Below are 22244 nucleotides of genomic sequence, written 5' to 3'. Positions count from 1 at the left end.
GGACCGTACCTGACATGACTCATTTGGACTGATTTTTTTATTAAAAAAAATAAAAAAATCTAACGAGTCATGGGCCATGCCAGGCATGACCTGTCAGACCTCGAGCCTAGGATCGTGTTAGATCAGGGTAGGCTTGTTTGGATCAACACCCGATTGATCCGGATTGGGCTACATCAGATATGGAACAGTGCCCATGTCCATGTGTCATTCACCGCTTTATACGTCGTAACATCCAAACAATTCAAGCATAACAGTTGGCACATATCCAAATGGTATGTTTATTTATTTGTTTTAGCACAATTGGGTAAGCAATTTTTTCCTTCTTAGACAACCACCAGACTCACGAGTCCAAGCATTCACACGCACTGCAGATGCAATGGATGATTTTTTTTTCCTCCAATAGACCAACACAAATTGTAGCTACTCCCTTTTTTTTTTTTTTTTTTCACCGAGAGGTGGGAACCTAATCATTAATCAACAACTGGTTTATCTTTTACCCGTCAATGGATGGCCAAAATAGAGCAATTCGGATGATCCGAGGACGGCTCAACACATTTGAAAACCTAAAACTAAAAATTAATTTTTTTTATTTTCTTCCACGCTATCATAAACATAACCCTTTATGATCTATCACATATTTTTAATCTCTAAAAAAAAAACCGACCGACACTACAGACCTTTCATCTTTTACTGCTCCTTACCACCGGTGACTGTAATCGGCCGATCGACCGTCGACGACCGCTCAAGGCCTCCGGTGAGTGGCGTCGTTCATCTTCTCGCTCGCGGACCGAACGGGAAAGAAGGACCTGACCACTTAGGTAGGGGCCTTCCAAAAAATGAAAAAAAAAAACCGATCTTCCAGTTCCAGGACCAGGGGCAGGGGCCTTCGGTCCTTCATCCTTGGAAGAGTTTGACGGACGGCACCAGCGGCCGGCGGCCCGGCGCCATTCATCTTCTCATAGGAGCGATGAGACGAGCGGGGGAGGAGGACTTAGGGGCAGGGAGGGGCCTTTCGGCTTTCGTGAAACGAAAAAAAATCGTCTCCAGCGGCCCAGCGCGCCGAGCGGGGAGGGGGCGGCGGGGGCTCTCTGAAAAACAAAAAAAATAAAAAAATCTACCGTCCTGTGACTTCCGTCCACCGTTGCACCGCTCGCGGAGACGTCTTCCTCGCCATCGGTGACCGGCTGGCGGCCGACCGCGCAGACCGAGTGGGGTGTCGAGGCCGTCTGGGGGCGGAGCTGCGGAGGGAGCCAGGGAGAGGTAGCGAGGGTGGAGCGTGGAGCGGTGGAGGAGCTCGGAGCCGTCAGCCATGGAGCGGCTGGAGCCATGGCCGGTGGAGGTGGGGACCGCAGGGTGGATGCGTAGAACCGTGGAGGCGGGGCGGGGTGGAGGCGTGGAGCAGCTGGAGTCGTGGCCCATGGAGGTGGGGTGGATGCATGGAGCCGTGGAGGTGGGGTGGGGTGGAGCTGGAGCCGTGGCCCATGGAGGTGGAGTGGACGCGTGGAGCCGTGGAGGTGGGGCGGGGTGGAGGCGTGAAGCTGTGGTGGATTCTTGTCTTGCCGGGCTGGGGAGACCTTGCTAGGGTGGAGCGTGGAGCCAGAGGTAAGACTCGGAAGTGAGGGGCCTCTTGGGGGCGGGGGCCTAAGGCAAGAGCTTCGATGGTCTTGCTCTTCAGCCACCCTGCAGATGGTAGATCCTTGTTCTCAATCTTTTTTCTCTTTTTCTCTTCCTCTTGAAATATCTCCAAAATCTGAAGGCTAATCAGCTTTTTTGAGATTCAGTCGTCGCATCAAATTGTTGGATGAGCACTACGTGGCACATAATCTGACTCCTCCCTTAGAAGGCAAATCTGAACTATAGGACTCCTTCGGATAATGGCTCCACCAACATATGGAGAGCATTGCAAACAACTATCAGCCTCATCCAACGATGCTCAAAGACGTGTGGCACTATAGCTAAGATAGACATGTATCAAGCACTAAAGGCACCGGATTGCCCTTTACTATATAAGTATAAAGAGGTGAGTCAAAAAGATTTAATAAAAAATAGTATTTATGACCATCATGAAATCTTAAAGATAGGTAGATCCATGAACATATAATTTCTTCCTATCTATCATATCAAATTATTGATATAAAATAGAAGAAACATATGCATATCCAAATTATACTTTTCATGGCATCAAAAAATTCTACATTTATCCAGAAAATAAATTACGAAAAATAATGAAATCTAATTTGAATTTCAGGAGATATGCATCATAAATCTTCTGAATATATGACTTGGTAGGACACAAAAGGGCTATCAGCACAATGAAAAACCTAGTTTAGCAATGCCATTATGCCAATATGTTCCCAGTCTTCATGATGAAGTGTAAATTTGCATGGTTAAAATGAAAAAAGACCACAAAACTTAGTAAATTTAGGATTAACTCTATATAATTCACAAAAAAAATCTAAACCATTCATGAATTAGATTGGCAATATTTTCCTAAAATGTTATCATGCATCATACTAATATGGTATCAAATTTCAATAACTTTCATGCTTAGGGCTGAAACCAAGTCAGATATGGATTAGATACTAGTATATCTGTATTTGTATTTGTTTTAATTGATGAACAAAGATATGGATATAGATATAACTCTGAAACAAAAATTTGTATCAATATTTGTTTCAAATAAATATAGATACAAATCAAATACTGAAAGCATGGATATAAATATGAATATAAGTTATATAATTAAATTTTATGATTATATAATCAAAGATATTATGATGGTACATCAAGTTATTAGCATGTTGATTAGTCATATATTTTTCTTAAAAATTTATAAATACTATATAAAATCAAATAGGATTACAAATAAAATCAAAAATTTGGATATGAATCAAGTAGTTATCCATCCATATCCATATCCATTTTTCTTTAATGTGATATGGATATTAGTCAAATACTTAACTTTCTATCTATATCTGAATAGATTTGAATATAAAAATAGATTTAGACAAATATTTCTACTTTGACCTCTATTCATAGCTGATGTCACAAAATCAATTTATAGTACCAAAACAAAATGCAACTTACACTGAGAAAACATAAGACCAAATCATGCCAAAGAATGAAAATTTATATATGAGAAAGCATACCTAGCCTGGACCAAAGATCACATGTAGTGCCCTAACAAAATCAAAACCTTAAAGATGATCAAATCCTAACGGAGGACATTACAAAATTTTTTAAAAAAATATGAGTTTTATTAATTAGAATTTTTTAAAAAGTCCAGAATGCTTAACAACAAAGATCTTCTAGGAGCCAGTGTTAATATAGAAAAAAAAGGAGAGGGAGAAGACAAGATCAGATTTAAACCCCAGACAAAAAGTAAATCATCAAAAGAAAAAATAACAAAAGAGATCAGTCAAAACCCTAGGGAAAGCTAACAATCCAATCAATACCTCATGCTTCACAAGAAACTAACATGCTGAGACCAAGAAAGGAAATCTAATCAAAATTCTTGTTCTCCTAAAACTTTTTAAGATTGAATTGAAATGTTGGTTACTTTAGGCAAATATAGATGACCAGAAGAAAACAATCAAAACTAAAAAAATCCTAAAGAATACCAATGATCCAATTAAAACGTCATGCTCTGCAAGTAAAACTAGTACAATGAAACCAACATCTAATCTAATTCCAAATTCTCCTAAAAAATTATTACATCTTGGCTTCTTTTGATATACAAATGACCACATAGATCACCAACCGAGGCACAAATAAAACCCTAAAAATCTAATCCAATCCCATAAAACAATGACTTTCTGGAATTCTTCATGAAAAGAGAGAGAAATTATGAAAGGAATATTCTATAAGTTTCTGAATCACTTGAGAACGGTTTCCTTTAAATTCCTAAAAATGTTTCCTGATGACTTAATCTCAAAAATTATCAACAATTATTTTTTAAAAAAGTGAGGGATGATACGATCCATCTGTAGATTGTATTTTAGGATCATTAAGCCCAGACTTCGTCCGAGACATTTGGCTCATGTCCTCTCATATTATATCATAAGTTTTCTGAATGTATATAGTTTGGCTGAATTATCATATTTGTGGATTAAAAAAAAAAAAAAGAAAAAGTTACATGCTACACAGGACCACCCTATTTCCTACTCTATTTTGTGTAGAAGATGACAATGATATGGTGAATGACCTGACTTTAGCTGATTCTCTCTTGGAACCAATCTCCAACTATCAAATATCTGTTATTAAAGAAAAAGAAAAATGAACAAACAACCCTCTAACCCTCATAACATAGGTGAAGTGCAATACTCAAATATTTGTACGCATGCATGCATTCCTACATCTTTGCATGCTTGTTTGTTAGTTATGGTAGTGCAATTCACCTTTGCAGGCATCTTTGCATAACTACATTAATTGACTTTTTTGCGTGTGCATCCAACCACAAGTTGTAACATCATACAATATAATAGTATATAAAATGGTACTAACACCTAAAAGTATAATTAAAATTAATATATCACTCATCTTTTATTAATATATTTTCTTTCTTGTAGATTAAACTGGAAGAGGAATGCACACACTTTTTAAAAAAAAATCAAATTTGTCTATAGTGTAACTCATTGGGGAGCGATCTACGAGTACAAACCCATTTTCAAGAATATTGTGATACGATGATAATGATCTCTCAATATCAGCATTTTCTAGTGATACAGTGCAAATAATTTTGTTATTTACCTGCCCTATTTGATAGAATAATGCAGTTGTTGAATAGTAAGCATCTTTATTGCTCAGTATGATAGAGACAAATAAGTAACAACATAAAATTATCATTCATAAGAATCACGTACCATTTTAAGAAGATAATATGCTTATTAGAATATCTTTAAATTATATTAATAGTATGTAAATAATAATTAGATCAATTGTTATTTATTTGGACCTCGTATTGGATGTATCGTGACAAAGGTGCTTCACAATATTCATAAACCGTTATGATATGATAAAAACTATTATTTAATGCGATGCATTACAGACTGATGCACTTAAAGCATAGAAACAACCTGCTTTAAGGGACTTGTTTGGCTGTGTTTTAAGCTGCTCCACTACGTATGACTTGTTTGGCTGTGTTTCAAGCTGCGGTGTTGTTTGATTCGATAAATTGGAATAAATGAATAAATGCTTGCTTGCAATAATAGGAGATGAATTAAAACTATCTCAAAAGTTGAATAACGTTATTAGACCCCTCACCTGACTAGGTTTCTCTAAGTTAGCGTGGTTATGCAGTAAAATAAAATTATGCTGTTAGATGCGAAACAAAATTTGTTGCTTGATTGAGAAAAACCATTTGTTCAGTACTTACTGGAATGTATTCACGAACCAAACGTAGCCTGGCCAGTCCCAGTGGTAACACCTCTTTAATAAGCAACTAGAAATTCTGGGTTTCAGGTCCTGGGTGGTGCATCCTAGAGAATTTAACTTGGATAATTGTATGTAGTGTCTTTGGGACCTTTTCTCTCAAGAAGTATAACTACATGAATAGTATATTTCTAACAATTACATAACTAAGATGTTCAGCAGAATATGGCAGAACAAGGGGCAGCCACAAACCATGCTACATAGGCTGCTCAACTTTACAGTAACTTATGTCAGTAGAATGGAATTCTCAGGGTGGAGTACCAGTCCAAGGAAGATGTGATTACACTAAAAATGATCCTTTTCTTGTCCTGAATGCAAACAGAAAAGCAAACTCATGGTTATATTGAAGATCCTTGCTCTTTAGTTTGTATCCCCTTCCACAAACAATCAAAATGAAATCAGAAAACCAAATTATAATAAGCATGAGCATGTTGACATTTGATAACTACGATTACGAGAAACATATGATAGCCTGTGAAAAAGTAATCCTGTTTATCATATTTCAAAATTATCCCACCTGAGAGAGATGCATTTATGGACTTATATTTCGTACAGAAAAATGATTGAGCAGTAACATTGTCTGAAATTGTGGCTCAAGAAAGCAGCCTGTCCCTTCACCAAGTTCCTTTTTTAGATTTTAATTCATGCTAGTTCAGCCCTGTGCAGATGATTCTAGACTACGTGATGTGCCCAGGCCTAAATAACTATCTTGTGTAGGTAAGAATAAAGGTTGGAGCACAGAAAAAGAGAAAAAAAAAGAAACCTTTGAAATCTAATTGATAAGAAAATCGCCACAATCAGATCACAAAGGGGTAGAACGCCACACTCAAAAAAAGAAGAATGTGAGTGATAAGTTCTAAGGTTTATAACTCGCCACTAACACACAGGGGTTAGATAAGAGAAATCAGCAACACTCATTTTCATTCATTGAAATCTGAATTGAATACATAGGTCGCCTCCCTTTATATAGATAAGAGAGGGAACACAAGACGAATTCAGTAAATGGAAGGAAATAACAGAATTTGACTATCATAGAAATGATAGTGGCTATATCTTGCTACAAAGGAAATGATAGTGGCCGTATCTTGCTACTATGAAAATGATGGTGGCTGGAGATCATGGTGAATTAGGAAGAACAAAATAACTTTGGCTGCATCTTGCTACTATGGAAATGATGGTGGCTGGAGATCATGGTGAATTAGGAAGAACAAAACAACCTTGATTGCATCTTGCTATTATGGAAATGATGGTGGCTGGAGATCATAGTGAATTAGGAAGAACAAAACAAGCTTCTAAACTCAGCCATTTTTCCAAGCAATAATTTCTTTCAAATTCTTGCCAAATCTGATTCGCACCACATCATGCTTCTACGCACGTGAGTAAAATCATCAATTTGGCTCTTGGATCCATATATGGCATGTGATCATCTCTTTCTTCATGATGGTGCACATCATTTCCCCCTTGTTGAGTAGGATTTGCCCTCAAATCCAAATCTTCCTCGTCATCCAAACTATCTTCCAAGTAAGGAGAAAGATCTCGAACATTGAATGTAGCGAACACATTGTAGTCACCAGGCAATTCAATCTTGTAAGCATTGTCATTCACTTTCTCAACAACTCGGAATGGACAATCAGTATGCGGCATGAGCTTAGATTTTCTTTGGTTTGGAAATCGTTCTTTGCGAAGATGTATCCAAACAAGATCACCTGGAGCCAAGCGAACTTGTTTTCTTCCTCTGTTGGCTGCTTTCTCATAAGCCGCATTCTTCCTCTCAATCTGCTCCTTGATGCTCTTACGCATGGACTTAACCAACTCAGCTTTCTTCTTCCCATCCATACAAACTCTTTCGCTGATTGGAAGTGATGCCAAATCAAGTGGGGTGATAGGATTAAACCCATAAACCACTTCAAAAGGAGAATGCTTAGTAGTGCTATGAATACTACGATTGTAAGCAAACTCAACGTAAGCCAAACACTCATCCCAATTCTTCATATTCTTATTAACAACAGTGCGAAGCAAAAAAGAGAGGGTACGATTTATCACTTCGGTCTGACCATCGGTTTGTGGGTGGCAAGTCATGCTGAAGAGCAATCTAGTACCAAGCTTCTTCCACAAGGTCTTTCAAAAGTAACTCAAGAACTTGACATCTCGATCAGACACAATACTCTTTTGTACACCATGCAGACGTACTATCTCTTTGAAAAATAATTCTGTAATATGTGAAGCATCATCGGTTCTGTGGCATGGCACGAAATAAGACATTTTTGAGAATCGATCCACAACCACCAAAATCGAATCCTTCCCCCTTTGTGTTCTTGGCAGCCCAAGCATAAAATCCATACTCAAATCTATCCATGGTTGATCTGGTACAGGTAGCGGCATATACAACCCTTGTGAAGTCTCTTTGCTCTTCGTCTTCTTACAGGTAACGCACCTCTCAATGACGTGATGCACATCACGAATCATAGCTGACCAATAAAAGTGCTCTTTCACCATCTCCAATATTTTCTTCTCTCCAAAATGACCCGCCAATCTGCCACCATGAGCTTCTCTCACCAAAAGCTCTCGAATGGAACTGTTAGGAATGTACAGCCGACCTGACTTAAATAAGTATTCGTCATGCCTGTAATAGCCATTTACAGCTTCTTTCTCGCACTCTTCATAAATATTTGCAAATTTTGGATCGTCCTTGTATCGATCTATAATCAACTCAAATTCCATTAGTTTAGCATTAAGCAATGAAATCAAAGCATACCTCCTGAAAAGTGCATCAGTCACGATATTGACATTTCCTTTTTTGTATTTGATCACATAAGGAAAGGTTTCCAAGAATTCCATCCACTTGGTATGTCTACGATTCAACTTGCTTTGTCCTTTCAAGTGCTTCAAAGACTCATGATCAGTATGGATGACGAACTCCTTTAGCAATAAATAATGTTGCCAAGTCTCCAAAGCCCGAATCAGAGCGTAGAACTCCTTGTCATAGACAGAGTAGCTCAAGCTTGCACCATTCAACTTCTCACTGAAATATGCTATGGGATGCCCTTCTTGCATCAGAACAGCTCCAATGCCCATACCGGAGGCATCACATTCTATCTCAAAAGTCTTGAAAAAATTGGGTAGAGCTAGAATGGGTGCTGAACTCAACTTCTCCTTGATCAACTCGAAGCTCCTTTGGGCTGCTTCAGTCCATTTGAATTCTCCTCCTTTCTTGATGCATTCAGTGATAGGGGCAAGAATAGTGCTGAAGTTCCTCACAAACCTCCGATAAAAGGATGCTAGGCCATGAAAACTCCTCACTTCAGATACATTAGTAGGAACAGGCCACTCCTTGATCGCTTTCACCTTTTCCTCATCAACTTCCACTCCATGTTGTGACACAACATAGCAAAGAAAGACTATGCGATCCTGACAAAAATGACACTTTTTGAGGTTGCCATATAGCTTCTCTTGTCGCAGAACCTCAAAAACACCCCTGAGGTGCTCCATATGCTCTTCCTGATTTCTACTAAAAATTAGAATATCATCAAAATATACAACCACAAAATCACCAATAAACTTACGCAGCACATGATTCATCAATCTCATGAATGTGCTAGGTGCGTTGGACAAGCCAAATGGCATGACCGTCCACTCATACAATCCGAACTTGATCTTGAATGCGGTCTTCCATTCATCACCTTCCTTCATGCGAATCTGATGGTATCCGCTCCTAAGGTCTATTTTTGAGAAGACCTTAGCTCCATGCAACTCATCAAGCATATCATCCAGTCGCGGGATTGGATAACGATATTTTATTGTGATCTTGTTTATCGCCCTACTATCCAGCACATCCGCATAGATCCATCCTTCTTTGGTACCAACAGAGCTGGTACTGAACATGGGCTCATAGACTCCCTCACATAACCCTTCTCCAAAAGATCCGCAACTTGCCGCTGCAACTCCTTGGCCTCCTCAGGATTGCATCTATAGGCTGGTCTATTTGGTAGGGCAAACCCTGGAATGAGATCAATCTGATGCTCGATCCCTCTGATTGGTGGCAATCCTTTTGGTAATTCTTCCAGGAACACATCTGTAAATTCCTCCAAGATCTCCTTCATTTGCGGTGGAAGGGAGACTTCTTCACTTGGAACCTGCTTAGCTACAAGAACAAAAATAATTTCATGGTTAGTCAAAACTCGCTTCACTTCCCCCTTGTTGGCAAATAGGTTCTCTTTCTTGCCCTTTTCAATCACAAGCTGATCCTTCTGGATCTGTTGCGGGCTAAGTGGTGTCAACACTATATTCTTCCCATTCTTGGCAAATGAATAGGTGTTTTTGAAGCTGTCATGAATAGCCCTCCGATCATACTGCCAAGGCCTTTCCAAAAGAAGATGGCTGGCTTTCATAGGAACCACATTACAAACAACCTCATCTTTGTAGGACTTGCCAATAGAGAAAGGTACTACAACCTGCTTTGTAACCTTCACATCACCATCGTCAGTAAGCCATTGCAATCTATAGGGACGGGGATGCTTCATAGTCACCAAATTAAGTTTTTCTACCAAAATAGTAGAAGCCATATTGGTACAGCTACCTCCATCAATGATAACACCACATATCTTATCATGGATGGTGCACCTGGTATGGAAGATATTTTCGTGCTGTTCATCATCCACTTTGGCTTGTAGGTTCAGGTTGCGACGAATAACCAACAGCTCTCCTTCATCTGCAAACTCCACATAATCTTCTTTTACCTCTTCCAAAATAGCCTCATCTTCACTTTCAATTTTTTCTTGTGACTCCCGAATGAACATCACCCTCTTGTTTGGACATTCAGAGGCTATATGACCGTAACCAAGACACTTGAAACACTTGATATCTCGACTTCGTCTGGGAGGTTGTGAATTTTCCACCTCTTTTTCTTTAGCCGCATCTGTGACTTGCTTGCTAGAATCACCTTTTTCTACTTGTTTTGGCACCGCCTTAGGGACGGGCCATAGTGATAAGGAAGATGAGTTGGTAGTCTTACTTGGCTTACTTGCACCACGCTTGCGCTGTCTCTCCACCTTAACAGCAAATTTGATCACATCGTCAAGGAACACATAAGATTGCAACTCCACCGTATCAGCAATCTCCTTATTCAAGCCTCCTAAGAACCTTGCAATGGTCTGTTCTTGAGATTCTCGCAAATCGCATCTCATCATCAGCATCTCAAATTCTTTGACAAAATCCTCAACACACCTCCCCCCTTGTCTCAAGCTTTGTAACTTGATGTACAGCTCCTGCTTATAATATTGAGGGACAAATCACTTCTCCATGATCCACTTCATAAGCCTCTAGTTCCAGATCTCCTCTTGTCCATCCCTCCTACGCTGAGCTTTCACATTCTCCCACCAAAGATTAGCATAATCAGTGAATTCAAGGGCAGCAAGTTTACATTTTTTTTACCTCAGAATAGTCTTGATATTCAAAGACCTTCTCCACATGTTGCGCCCATTCTAGATATTCTTCGGGTGAGCTGGTTCCTTTAAAGGATGGGATCCTCATCTTAATATTGTCTCCCAAACTCCTTTGCTGCCGCCTTTGCCATTGGTGTTCCTCCATACCATCATCATCCCCGAATTCGTCATACTCCTCTTAATCATTGCGATCAACTCGTTGTGGTGCTGGATGGCTATGCCGCTGTGGTGGTGGGGGAAGTGTTGCCAACCGCTCAAACATTTGTGTTAGACGATTGAGTTGCTCCATCATCTCTTCTTGATGCCACTGGAGCCCCATAATCTGAGCTTGTTCCAGACTCATGCCTCTAGGAATGACAGGGGCCTCATCTCCTCCAGACATGATTTAGATGTCAAACACTCCCTCAGGCTCTGATACCAAACTGATGTGTCCAGGCCTAAATAACTATCTTGTGTAGGTAAGAATAAAAGTTGGAGCACAGAAAAAGAAGAAGAAAAAAAAAGAAACCTTTGAAATCTGATTGATAAGAAAATCGCCACAATCAAATCACAAAGGGGTAGAATGCCACACTCAAGAAAAAAAGAATGTGAGTGATAAGTTCTAGGGTTTATAACTCGCCACTAACACACAGGGATTAGATAAGAGAAATCAGCAACACTCATTTTCATTCATTGAAATCTGAATTGAATACATAGATCGCCTCCCTTTATATAGATAAGAGAGGGAACATAAGACAAATTCAGTAAATGAAAAAAAATAACAGGATTTGACTATCACAGAAATGATGGTGGTTATATCTTGCTACAAAGAAAATGATAGTGGCCGTATCTTGCTACTATGAAAATAATGGTGGCTGGAGATCATGGTGAATTAGGAAGAACAAAATAACTTTGGCTGCATCTTGCTACTATAAAAATGATGGTGGCTGGAGATCATGGTGAATTAGGAAGAACAAAACAACCTTGAATGCGTCTTGCTATTATAGAAATAATGGTGGTTGGAGATCATGGTGAATTAGGAAGAATAAAACAAGCTTCTAAACTCTGCCCTTTTTCCAAATAATAATTTCTTTCAAATTCCTGTCAAATCTGATTCGCACCACATCATGCTTCTACACACGTGAGCAAAATCATCAATTTGGCTCTTGGATCCATATATATGGCATGTGATCATCTCTTTCTTCGTGATGGTGCACATCACTACGTCTCTGGAAGCTTCGGACACCTTAAAAAGATTTCAGGAAATATGCTACAAGTGTTAAAGGATTAATTCTGCATGATAAGATGAAGCCTCCCATTTCAACAAATCACCTTGATTTATTAAGCAAAAGCCGGAGAATACAACTTAAAAGTGATAATGTACTATACTAGGCAGTGGCGCCCAACATAGCATTTTAGTTCTCTCTACCTTGCATGCTGAAGATTATTCAGAGATCATGCACTGACACCGTAAACTGGAAACTATTTGGCAATGTTCTCTTCCCAGTAAGGTTGGCATTCACCACATGATCCACATCTTCACATCCAGAGTTCTTTTGGTAGGATTATCTCATCCAGAGTTCAAAAAACAACAACAAAGACAAAGATAGATACTAATTATACAATAGCTGACATAAGCATGGAGCAAGCTCATTAACTCTATGCAAAAAGAAAGTGTTGTTAATATATCCACAACGTTGCCAGTCTTAGTACAATAAAATGAATGTTCCAAGACTTGCAATCAGAATCAAAAGAATCTTTCTTCACCCTTGCTATTTCTGATAACATTATCCTTCATCCTTTCAGTAATTATAATTTAAGCCAAAGCAAAAGAATGGGGTTGTATGTTGAAACAAGCAAAGAGACAAAAAGAATTCAGTTTTTTACTCTGAAATTTGACTGCATAGCTACCAGCCATTAGAAGCTTTTGAAACTAACTAAAACATAAACTGAAGAAATTAACTGCTGCAGACAATATTAACTTATCAAAAGAGGATAACTAGTTCTAATGGATTGATACGGCAGTCCTGCCATTAAGAACTGTAACATTGCCATCAGCATCAACATCCATAATAGCTGAATCACCCACTTTGACTTCTCCAGCCAGCATTTTCTCAGCCAAGATGTCCTCAAGAAGCCGCATGATGGCCCTTCTTAGCGGCCTTGCTCCATAGCTAGGATTGTAACCTTCCTCCGCTACCCTTTTCTTAAACCTATCTGTAACTTGAAGCTCTATCCCCTTTCCTTTCATCCTCTCAAAGACCTCCTTCAACATGATGTCTGCAATCTCTTTCACCTCCAACTTTGTCAGCTGCCGGAACACAATCATCTCATCCAGTCTGTTTAAGAATTCTGGTCTGAAGTATTGCTTCAGCTCCTCTGTAACAAGGCTCTTAATTCGGCTATAGCTACCATCTTTCTCATCATAGTCCAGATCAAAACCAATTCTCCGACCTCCTTTCTCAATGACACTGCTCCCCACATTGGATGTCATGATCAAGAGGGTGTTTTTAAAATCCACAGTCCGCCCTTTACTGTCTGTCAATCTTCCATCTTCCAATATTTGGAGCATCATGTTGAAAACATCAGGGTGGGCCTTCTCGATCTCATCAAAAAGGACAAGAGTGTATGGCCGACGACGAACTGCTTCAGTCAGTTGACCACCCTCGGTATAGCCAACATATCCAGGTGGTGAGCCAATAAGCTTTGAAACAGTGTGTCTCTCCATAAACTCGCTCATGTCAAGCCTAATCATAGCTTCTTCAGAGCCAAAATAGTAGGTAGCTAACGTCTTCGCTAGTTCTGATTTCCCAACACCAGTGGGGCCTGAAAAAATGAAGCTGGCAATTGGGCGGTTTGGATTCTTTAGACCAACGCGAGCTCGCCGGATAGCGCGGCTAATGGCTTTGACAGCCTCATCCTGGCCGATAACACGTTTGTGAAGAGTCTCTTCCATTTTAAGGAGGTGATCAGATTCGTCAGTTGAGACTTTCTCCACAGGGATCCCGGTCCACAAAGCAACAATATGCCGAATGTCTTTTTCTGTGACAACTAGGCCTCCATCTCCTGCTTCACTTTCTGCTTTATTTCTCTCCTTAGTTTTCTCGATCAGAGCCGAGATTTGGGTCTTCAGTTCCAACTCCCTATCTCGTAGCTCCCCAGCCTGTCAAGAATACTGCAGTTTGAGAGCAGAGAAGGATATACTAGCATCTTTCATAAGCAGAGCATCGAACCACCAGATGCAAAAATATTTTTGGACCAATGGCATTAATATGTTCTAGTATGTAGGTTCAGAAGTAGCAGAAGTTCTGGTAGGGATCATTCAAAACAAAACCAAAATCATTATACAACTAGCTGTTAAGTTTAAAACTTCAGCAGCAACATTAGTGTGGCAAGACAAAAATTTATGTACATACACCTTGCATGATTTATCCATTGCCGGACAAGTATAAGTTTACTTCTTGTTTAGATGAATGTTTTGTGCATTCAAATCAAGTATAGATAAAGGCATATAGCAAAATACCTTCGCAAATTCTTGGCTACGAACAGCATCATTTTTCTCTTTTACAATTTGCTTAAGTTCCTTGTCAAGTACTTTTGCATCATCAGGTAACTGAAAGCAGCAAGTCAGCATGCTTAAACTACAATAATTATAAAACAATGATGAACAAGGAACAAAAGATAATACCTGTGCATGATGAAGCCTAACACGTGAACCAGCTTCATCAATCAAGTCAATTGCTTTGTCAGGGAGGAAGCGGTCACTGAATCAGAAAATGTTTTTCAGAAATATATATATAAAGATGCCAAAGGCAAATTGAATTTTAAAAAGAAAAAAGAACAAGCGCATGCAGAAAGGTTCCAAAATACATAAGTTGTTTGGTATATATCACTCAAGCAGACGTATTTGCAGATTTTCCAAATGTCTTCAAAGTTCTGCCTCCAAAGCCCAATATTAAGGTAAACATTGACTACCAAAATCATACATGATGAAGGATTCAACAGACTAAAAGATTTGAGAGAGAATTTTGAGGACAAAGCTCAGAGAAAGCCTTCTTTGTGAAAGAGGGCAACATCTTAGGAAGGATAACTCTTATCTTAACCAACAAGCTTTTCCAATTAATACAAATTTTAGCTTCTTTTTATGATCCATCAAACTTAGAGAATTTTGTGATGGAAAAGCAATGCTTGTGAAGGCAGCTTTAGGCAAGTGTTAGGCTTGGTATTAAAGACAGAAAGCCAATTAGAAGGTAAAGCCTTATTGGTTATGCAATTTTAAATTTATCAAACTGAATCTACATTTCATTCAGATTTAAGAAGTATATGCACCCCTTTGATTCAGCAGAGGGTTTTTCTAAGATCTAGTTCTGCCATATCCTAGAACCTCATAAGCAACAGATTCGATGGCTTGGATTTCTAAAAAATATTCCTCGAATACGAAGCAATAGTTGGATAATTCAAATAACAATAGTTAGCCAAGATTGCTAGGTAACAATCATTAGATAAGAGGTTGGCCCAAATTGGCCAATCTCTGCTTTAAAATAAAAGCAACAGTCTCTCATTTTTATTTCCTTGTAGATTGTTTCATGATCTATGATATTGCTTAAACATAACAAGCATCAAGTCAACATTCGCTCCAATAAAATCTTTGAAATAAATCATATCGCACTTGGTGGTCTTCTAAAAAATGGGATATAAATGGTCCCAGTAAGCTATCAACAACAAAAGTAGTATCAGTGATTGATTAAGCAAGAACTTTAACGAACACCAAAAGTACAAAGAGCTGTTGGACAATGAACATCTAAATGGCTAGTTTACTTAAAGGACACAAACCTTATGTACTGATGTGACAATTGTACAGCAGCAACTATAGCATCATCTGTGTAACTAAGTTTGTGGTGGATCTCATATCTTTCACGTAATCCTTTCAGAATTTGTATTGACTCATCAACTGTTGGCTCTGGAACCTTTACTGGCTGGAATCTTCTTTCTAAAGCTGGATCCTTCTCTATATGCTTCCTGTATTCATCAAGTGTTGTGGCTCCAATACACTGAACAAAATAAGGAACCAGAAGGAGGGAATGATGAAACATATTTCCTTTCTAACAACTTGCATATGAAGGGATAATCAGAACAGAAAGTTATTGCATTGTACGATAATCAGGCAAATGACAGCACAAAAGGATGGAAAAGACCTATCTGCATAAGTGAAATCACCTGAAGTTCACCCCTTGCAAGAGCTGGTTTCAAAATGTTTGCAGCATCAATTGCACCCTCTGCTGCTCCTGCACCTATCAATGTGTGAACCTCATCGATGAAGAGTATTATGTCATTATTCTTTTTGATTTCTTCCATCAGTCTCTTTAGTCTCTCTTCAAACTCTCCACGATACTTTGTGCCAGCAACAAGAAGACCCATATCAAGGGTAATCACCTGGATTATAGAAGAAGTGGTACCATTGTTCAATATTATTTAAAAAGTGAAAAAAAAAAAAAAAGCATCCTAGCTTTTCAAATGTAGAGAAAACTTCTGAGAGCCTGACAGTTGAGTATTGCTATCTGTACTATATATAGAAGTCCCAACAACTTCTATCCAGAGAAAATCATAACCTCTGGCTTTTCTTAAGTTAATCTTAGCCATTGAAGCCAAAAAATAGTCTCAAACTTAATATGGATTCTACATCTCCCAATTATAAACCTCACAAGTGTCTAAAAAAAATCAATGATTTTGAGCAAGAAATGCTGATCTAGATTCAGATTCTAACAAATCTGACCAGAAATGGCTAGATTGCTTCAGTTGAGGTCATTTTCTCAATGAGAAACCTTTGGTTCCAATCAGAAAATATTGGTTGAGGAACACTTCAGACCAGGTGATCCAACACAAGAAAGAGTATAATTTAACAAAGATACTCATATTCTTGAGATCATCACATGATCCATAACTTAAATATCTGCTTTAGAAAAAACAACCAAGCTGTGGATCTCTCATGTAATAATTTTGGGTAGTTTAGATAAGTGGGTTTGGTCCTCTTTACAACTTTCTTCCCTTCTTTGTTTGCTTCTCTTCTTTTCTTCTCTTCCTCTAGGAAATAAAAGCCAAACCATTTGTCTTCTTAACACATTGCTTCTTATAGATCCTCTTCCAAAGTGATTTCCCTTCATTTTTATATTTAATTATTATTTTTTTAGAACAAAAATTGGGCATTAGCTACTGGGTTATTCAAGAATCATGGTTGCCATTGGTAATGATTTGAGCTTTTTTATTTATTATATTAATGATACAAAAATATTTTAACATTTTATAATCTAACTATAAATTTATTAGTCTATAAACCTAATTCTTATCTATATATATTTTAATTTTGGGAACTTTTATCGGAATGTTTTTTAATTTGTTTAATTTTCGTATTTTAAAAATGTTAACATTTCAAATATTCTCATCTGAATTACTAATGCATTCTAATTAGTATGAAATCTAAGTGAACCATGTTAAAGTTATAAAATAACATTCCTCATTTGCATTCTTCAAGGAATCGATCATCTTTCATACATTCTTCTATTTTTTCCATGTTCATTCCATTCAGCTGCTGAATCCCTCTCCTTGGCCAACAGGACCTTGTACTTGGGTCCTAGAACAATCTAAAATTGCAAATCCACTTTTGGACCTCAACAGAAACAATTATAAGTACACCATCCTATGCCTCTCCCATGGCAAGATAACGGTAGTAATGAGAAAAGTGCTAGATGTACTGTGCCTTCATCACCAAACTAATCAAGATAATTCATTGATCTCATGTAATTTATTTAAAACATTCTAATGAAAAATAGTTAGAAACAGACTAGTTTAGATTACAAAAATAAAGGTAATCCTCAAGTCCAATCACTGATATAACAGATTTAGGAAAACAAACATCAATTATTAATCTGTCTAAAATATTCTTATTATTCTTCAACCCTTCTTGAAATGTCTTCATACATGCCATCTCTGACCAATATGATTGGTTTGAGATTCTTAACCATCCAGCTAGCAGGTACTTTGTCTCTTGATCTGAACTCCATAGACCCCACAAACATGTACTAGCTATTTTGCGGAAAGAAAAAAGGAGTTGAAGAAAGGAAACACATTATGGAGTGTGGAAGTTAAAACAACGATAACATGCACATTGTTAGGTTTCTTCAAAATTACCCAAAGACATGTAATCCACGTGAAACCTAGAGCTTTAGTTAAAAAATTATCCCTTACATTTAAATTCTATTAGTTTTAAAAATTTCTGTTCCTTCATATTTGTTTTCTATTTTTGTGTTTTCTAATGCAAATCCTATACTTCATTTCATTTTTAAAGTTATTGTGACCCTTTAGAGAAAAAAAAAAAAAAAAAAGAAAGGTATTGCCATTTGATGATGAATATATCTAAACACTTTGTACTCCTATCTAATGCCATGTAGATATTATAAGGGGTCTCTATTTTTCAGATTACTGTTGCAACATGTCTATCTCAAGAAACTTACTGATATCATTTTGACAGGTTTGTATAATTAAGTCAACATAATTAAAATCTTGATTACTTTTTACTTTCTAGATGTGCATTTGCATGTACACTTTTACTAGCTGCCATCAAAAAGAAGAATCTTAAAGGGATCAAGATACTATAAGAACTGAGACAACAAACTCAATGACAGCCATGCAACCTTCTTAGAAGTTTTGAAATGAATTACATACCAAAATGGGTTAACCAACCTTCTTTCCTTCAATTGTTTCTGGAACACCACCATTTGCAATATGTTGAGCGAGTCCCTCAGCAATAGCTGTTTTTCCAACACCAGGTTCTCCAATAAGACAAGGATTGTTCTTGGTCCGCCTGCCTAGGATTTGTGTAACACGCTTTATCTGTTGCTGCCTCCCAATAACAGGATCTAGTCTACCCTGAAAAGTAAAAGCATGGCCATAGCAATGTCTCAGAAACAGTCCATTGAACATAAGAAACAAATTCACAACAGCAAGCAGAGAAAGATACCTCCTCTGCCAACTTTGTCAGATTAGTCCCATACTCCTCAAGCATAGGCATCTTGCTGCCACTGCTTGCTCCTCCAATCACTGCACCAACATCTTCTGTGCTTTCACCAACCATACGAATGACCTGCTTATAAAATAAAATTGCACCTTTTTCATATCTTTAATGCTCAGTTTGGACTTAGACATTGGGCACAGCATGCAATGAACAAGTGCATGCAATAACTCACCTGTGTACGAATATTGCTTGGGTCAGCGCCAAAACTCTCAAGTACACGAGCAGCTACCCCTTCACCCTCACGAAGCAAACCCAGCAGTAAGTGCTCGGTTCCTACGTAATTGTGACCTGAAACATTGCATAGCATGAGTCTTAACTTTCTATCATTACTCTTTGCATTTATGATTTTATTTTCCTTTTTTTAGAAATAATGCTCATCTCAGGAATTGCATACAGTAATTTACTTAATAAATATGGCAGGATTGATAATAACTGGCCTGTCATGTAACCAGCAGAACAAAGTGATGAAATAGATGTAAGATACAATTACAAGTGCATGCTCAAGATTTTAGCAGTTTACCTGAAAAAGGTCTCACAAAACTTTAAAATCTCATTGTAATTGCTTCACATGTATTATTATTTGTAACTTTGTATCACCTTTCTAGATATAATTTGTGTATACTTTCATAATTTTTTTTCCCAAGCTGACTTGTGTATAATCAGGCTAATGAACCAAGGTATGATTTGCTATATTACCCACTTGCAGCGTAACTTATGTCAACCAAAAACTAGAACTTTCAGTTATGGCCCATCAAACAGGTTGCTTAACTGGTTGAGGATAATAGGGCAGCAAAACCAGAACAGAGTTTAGATGTTTCACTAAATGTTAAAACCTAGTTGTTGCATAAAAACCATTTAAGTTGCAAAAAAAATAAATTTATACTTTTGCAATAATAAGATTAGGGTATGTTGCAAAAACATCGAGCTGCCATATTCATACGATCAAAACCTGGTTGTTGCAGAGAAAAATTTTAAAATTGGCATCTCAAGACAGAAAGCCACATGGGACAAACCAAGGTGTCTACACGTATACATAAGTAGCAAGGGACATTACTAATAGGCTGTTAACCTTGTCAATGCAAAACCCAGAAGTAAAAGGCATTTTAGTATCATCTTACATGAACAGTAGACTAATACTTTTTTATGCACGAGCTCTCTAGAAGCAAACACCTACTTCAAAATCTTCCACAGCCTTTATGCCCTACTAATAATTACAAAATTTCCTGAAACGAAAAAGCTTGCTAGCTATATCATATAAGACATTGTCTTCTCTTATCTATGTCTGTTTCTGTTCTAGTAGTAAAAATGCCATATGTTTATGCACTTAAATAACCTTCTACAATATTTGAGTGAAAATAAACTCAAGCAGTTACATTGAAAAGAAAAATAATAACTCAAGCTTAATTTGAAGAATCATGGAAATGTCTATAAACTTCAATTTATAATGATTTTTTTGCAAAATAGCAATTTGGAGTAAAGAAGCAGCAGTGATAACTACAGGCAGCAAATAGTCAGAAGGCATAACCAATGATGGAAAATACAATAAAGCTCATTATGATGCTAATTAAACTAAAGCATAACAATCTGCATGAGGCATCACACATGATAAACGCGTTAATCAACAGGATCTGGAAAATTCAAGGGTCTAGAAGAAATTACCAAGTTGCCGGGCTTCCTCTAGTGAAAGTTCCGAGACACGCTTGGCACGTGGCGTAAAAGGTATCTCAACAGCTACAAATCCACTGCCTCTCCCAATAATCTTCTCCACTTCAGCCCGGGCATCCTTAAGACTAATTCCCAAGGATTTCAAAACTTTTGCAGCTATACCAGTTCCCTCACCAATAAGACCCAACAAAATCTGCTCTGTACCAACAAAATTGTGGCCCAAACGTCTAGCTTCTTCCTGTGCAAGCATGATCACTTTAATAGCCTTCTCTGTGAATCGCTCAAACACAGCTTTAGGAACTACTCGTTTGGCCCTCCCTCGAGCAGTAGGACTTAAAGCTGATATCAAAAAATGAAAGTCTCTTCCAGATTTGTATGGAAAATCCAAGGCATTTAATTGTCGCAGTCCTGTGAACCCTTGCATTCTTAGAGGAGATACTCTCACATTACACATCATTAGGGCTAACCTGCTTGGCTTCCTAGAGCCTTGGATCTGGATATGGCCTCTACTTGTGACAGCAGGGAAAGTAGCTAACTTTACCAGAGTTCCAGCCATGACTCCCAGCAATGACAAATAAGTTTAGATGTATAAACGTCACACCCTACAAACCATGCAGGAACACAGTTGACATGATGAAACATGCAGTTGATTTATACATGATTAAATTAAATTGATAATAGATAATACAGTACAAGAAGTTGTAAACAAACTGATCGCATAATAGGTGAACAATAATATGAAACATCCCGCTTCGCTATGTGAATAAAACATCGGAGACAAATATCCACAACTGTGATTATTGCACAGTTTTCAAGGATATTAGTATTAATGATATCCGAGGGCGCCTTGGCCTCCACTGCAACTCCAGAACAGTTAAAAATAACTTTCAAAAAAATCTAAAGTAGCAAATTAAACACACATTAAAAAAAAAAAAACGCAACAATGAATCTATAGCTATACAAGACTTCAGGTTTATATAATTTGTTGAATGGTTTTAACTTCAAAACGAGTTTAATCATCCGTGCAGGAGAAAGATCATAATACCAACTTCCAAAAAAATCATGCTAAAAAAAAAAAAAATCAACTTCTTCCCTCTCCTTGCTAACATCATCGTAAAGAATCGTCACAGAACATTAGAAAAAGAAATCATTAAGGAAAGTTAAAAGAACAAATCATCCTACGAATCAGAACAAATATAAGGATACGAAACAATCGAACAATGCACCGAACAAACACAAACTTCATCTAGTAAATCAAGTCGAACAATGGGAACAGACGGGGGGAAGAGAGAGAGAGAGAGAGAGAGAATCTCGCACCTGGGAGATGGGGCGAAGGGTAAGGCAAAACCTTGATACCAAAGAATCGGGTGGGGAGAAGAGAGAGAAGCGGGCAATATATGAGGAGGAAATAGGGTATCCTTTCTTTATATAAAGCGGAGAAGTTTTAAGGGATGGAATAAAAGAGGAGGGGCGAGAAACAACAATTGCAGTCCGAGCCGCCGCCTTCTTCTCCATCTTGCGTATTTAAATACGGCACTCGCGTCGGGCTACGCACAGCGCGGGTGGGATATAATAAGAACTTCGTCAATTCAAATCTAAATACGACAAAGATTCAAATTTAAATCTGATCAAAGGGAAACTCCAACCAAACCCTGGTAATT

General features: G+C 38.0%; 2 protein-coding genes across 3 annotated transcripts; both read right to left on the bottom strand.

The window, feature by feature from the left end:
- Positions 1-956: 956 nt before the first annotated feature.
- On the bottom strand, positions 957-11016 carry LOC140857982 (uncharacterized). The gene is given in 8 exon segments (XM_073257383.1): positions 957-1680; positions 5692-5738; positions 6910-7206; positions 7621-8313; positions 8740-8838; positions 8974-9257; positions 9260-10694; positions 10861-11016. Coding segments are annotated over 8 exon segments (3735 nt in total).
- Positions 11017-12512: 1496 nt separating this feature from the next.
- Positions 12513-22065, bottom strand: LOC105045308 (ATP-dependent Clp protease ATP-binding subunit ClpA homolog CD4A, chloroplastic). Of its 2 annotated transcripts, XM_010923543.4 has the most exons (10): positions 21901-22065; positions 20578-21185; positions 19091-19206; positions 18865-18987; positions 18588-18773; positions 16068-16283; positions 15684-15901; positions 14539-14614; positions 14374-14463; positions 12513-14013 (listed from the first exon to the last, which is right to left on the bottom strand). In XM_010923543.4, the coding sequence occupies exons 2-10, from the start codon at positions 21137-21139 to the stop codon at positions 12856-12858; spliced, it is 2745 nt and encodes a 914-aa protein (XP_010921845.1). In that variant the 5' UTR covers positions 21140-21185; positions 21901-22065; the 3' UTR covers positions 12513-12855. The 2 variants fall into 2 exon arrangements, with proteins under 2 accessions (XP_010921845.1, XP_029120470.1); XM_029264637.2 differs by having other exon boundaries at positions 14374-14614.
- Positions 22066-22244: the final 179 nt, after the last annotated feature.

This window comes from Elaeis guineensis, chromosome 5 (assembly GCF_000442705.2).
Source record: "Elaeis guineensis isolate ETL-2024a chromosome 5, EG11, whole genome shotgun sequence".
NCBI lineage: Eukaryota > Viridiplantae > Streptophyta > Magnoliopsida > Arecales > Arecaceae > Elaeis > Elaeis guineensis.
Note: the sequence above shows the minus strand (reverse complement) of the source record. Positions and strands in the feature narration are given on the sequence as shown.

Excerpts from the sequence above, each read along its gene's own strand:
- LOC105045308 (XM_029264637.2), bottom strand. The coding sequence starts at position 21,139 with ATGGCTGGAACTCTGGTAAAGTTAGCTACTTTCCCTGCTGTCACAAGT. Across the intron at positions 18,988-19,090 it reads CAAGCAATATTCGTACACAG|GTCATTCGTATGGTTGGTGA; the intron begins GTGAGTTATTGC and ends TTTTATAAGCAG. Across the intron at positions 18,774-18,864 it reads TGACAAAGTTGGCAGAGGAG|GGTAGACTAGATCCTGTTAT; the intron begins GTATCTTTCTCT and ends TTTACTTTTCAG.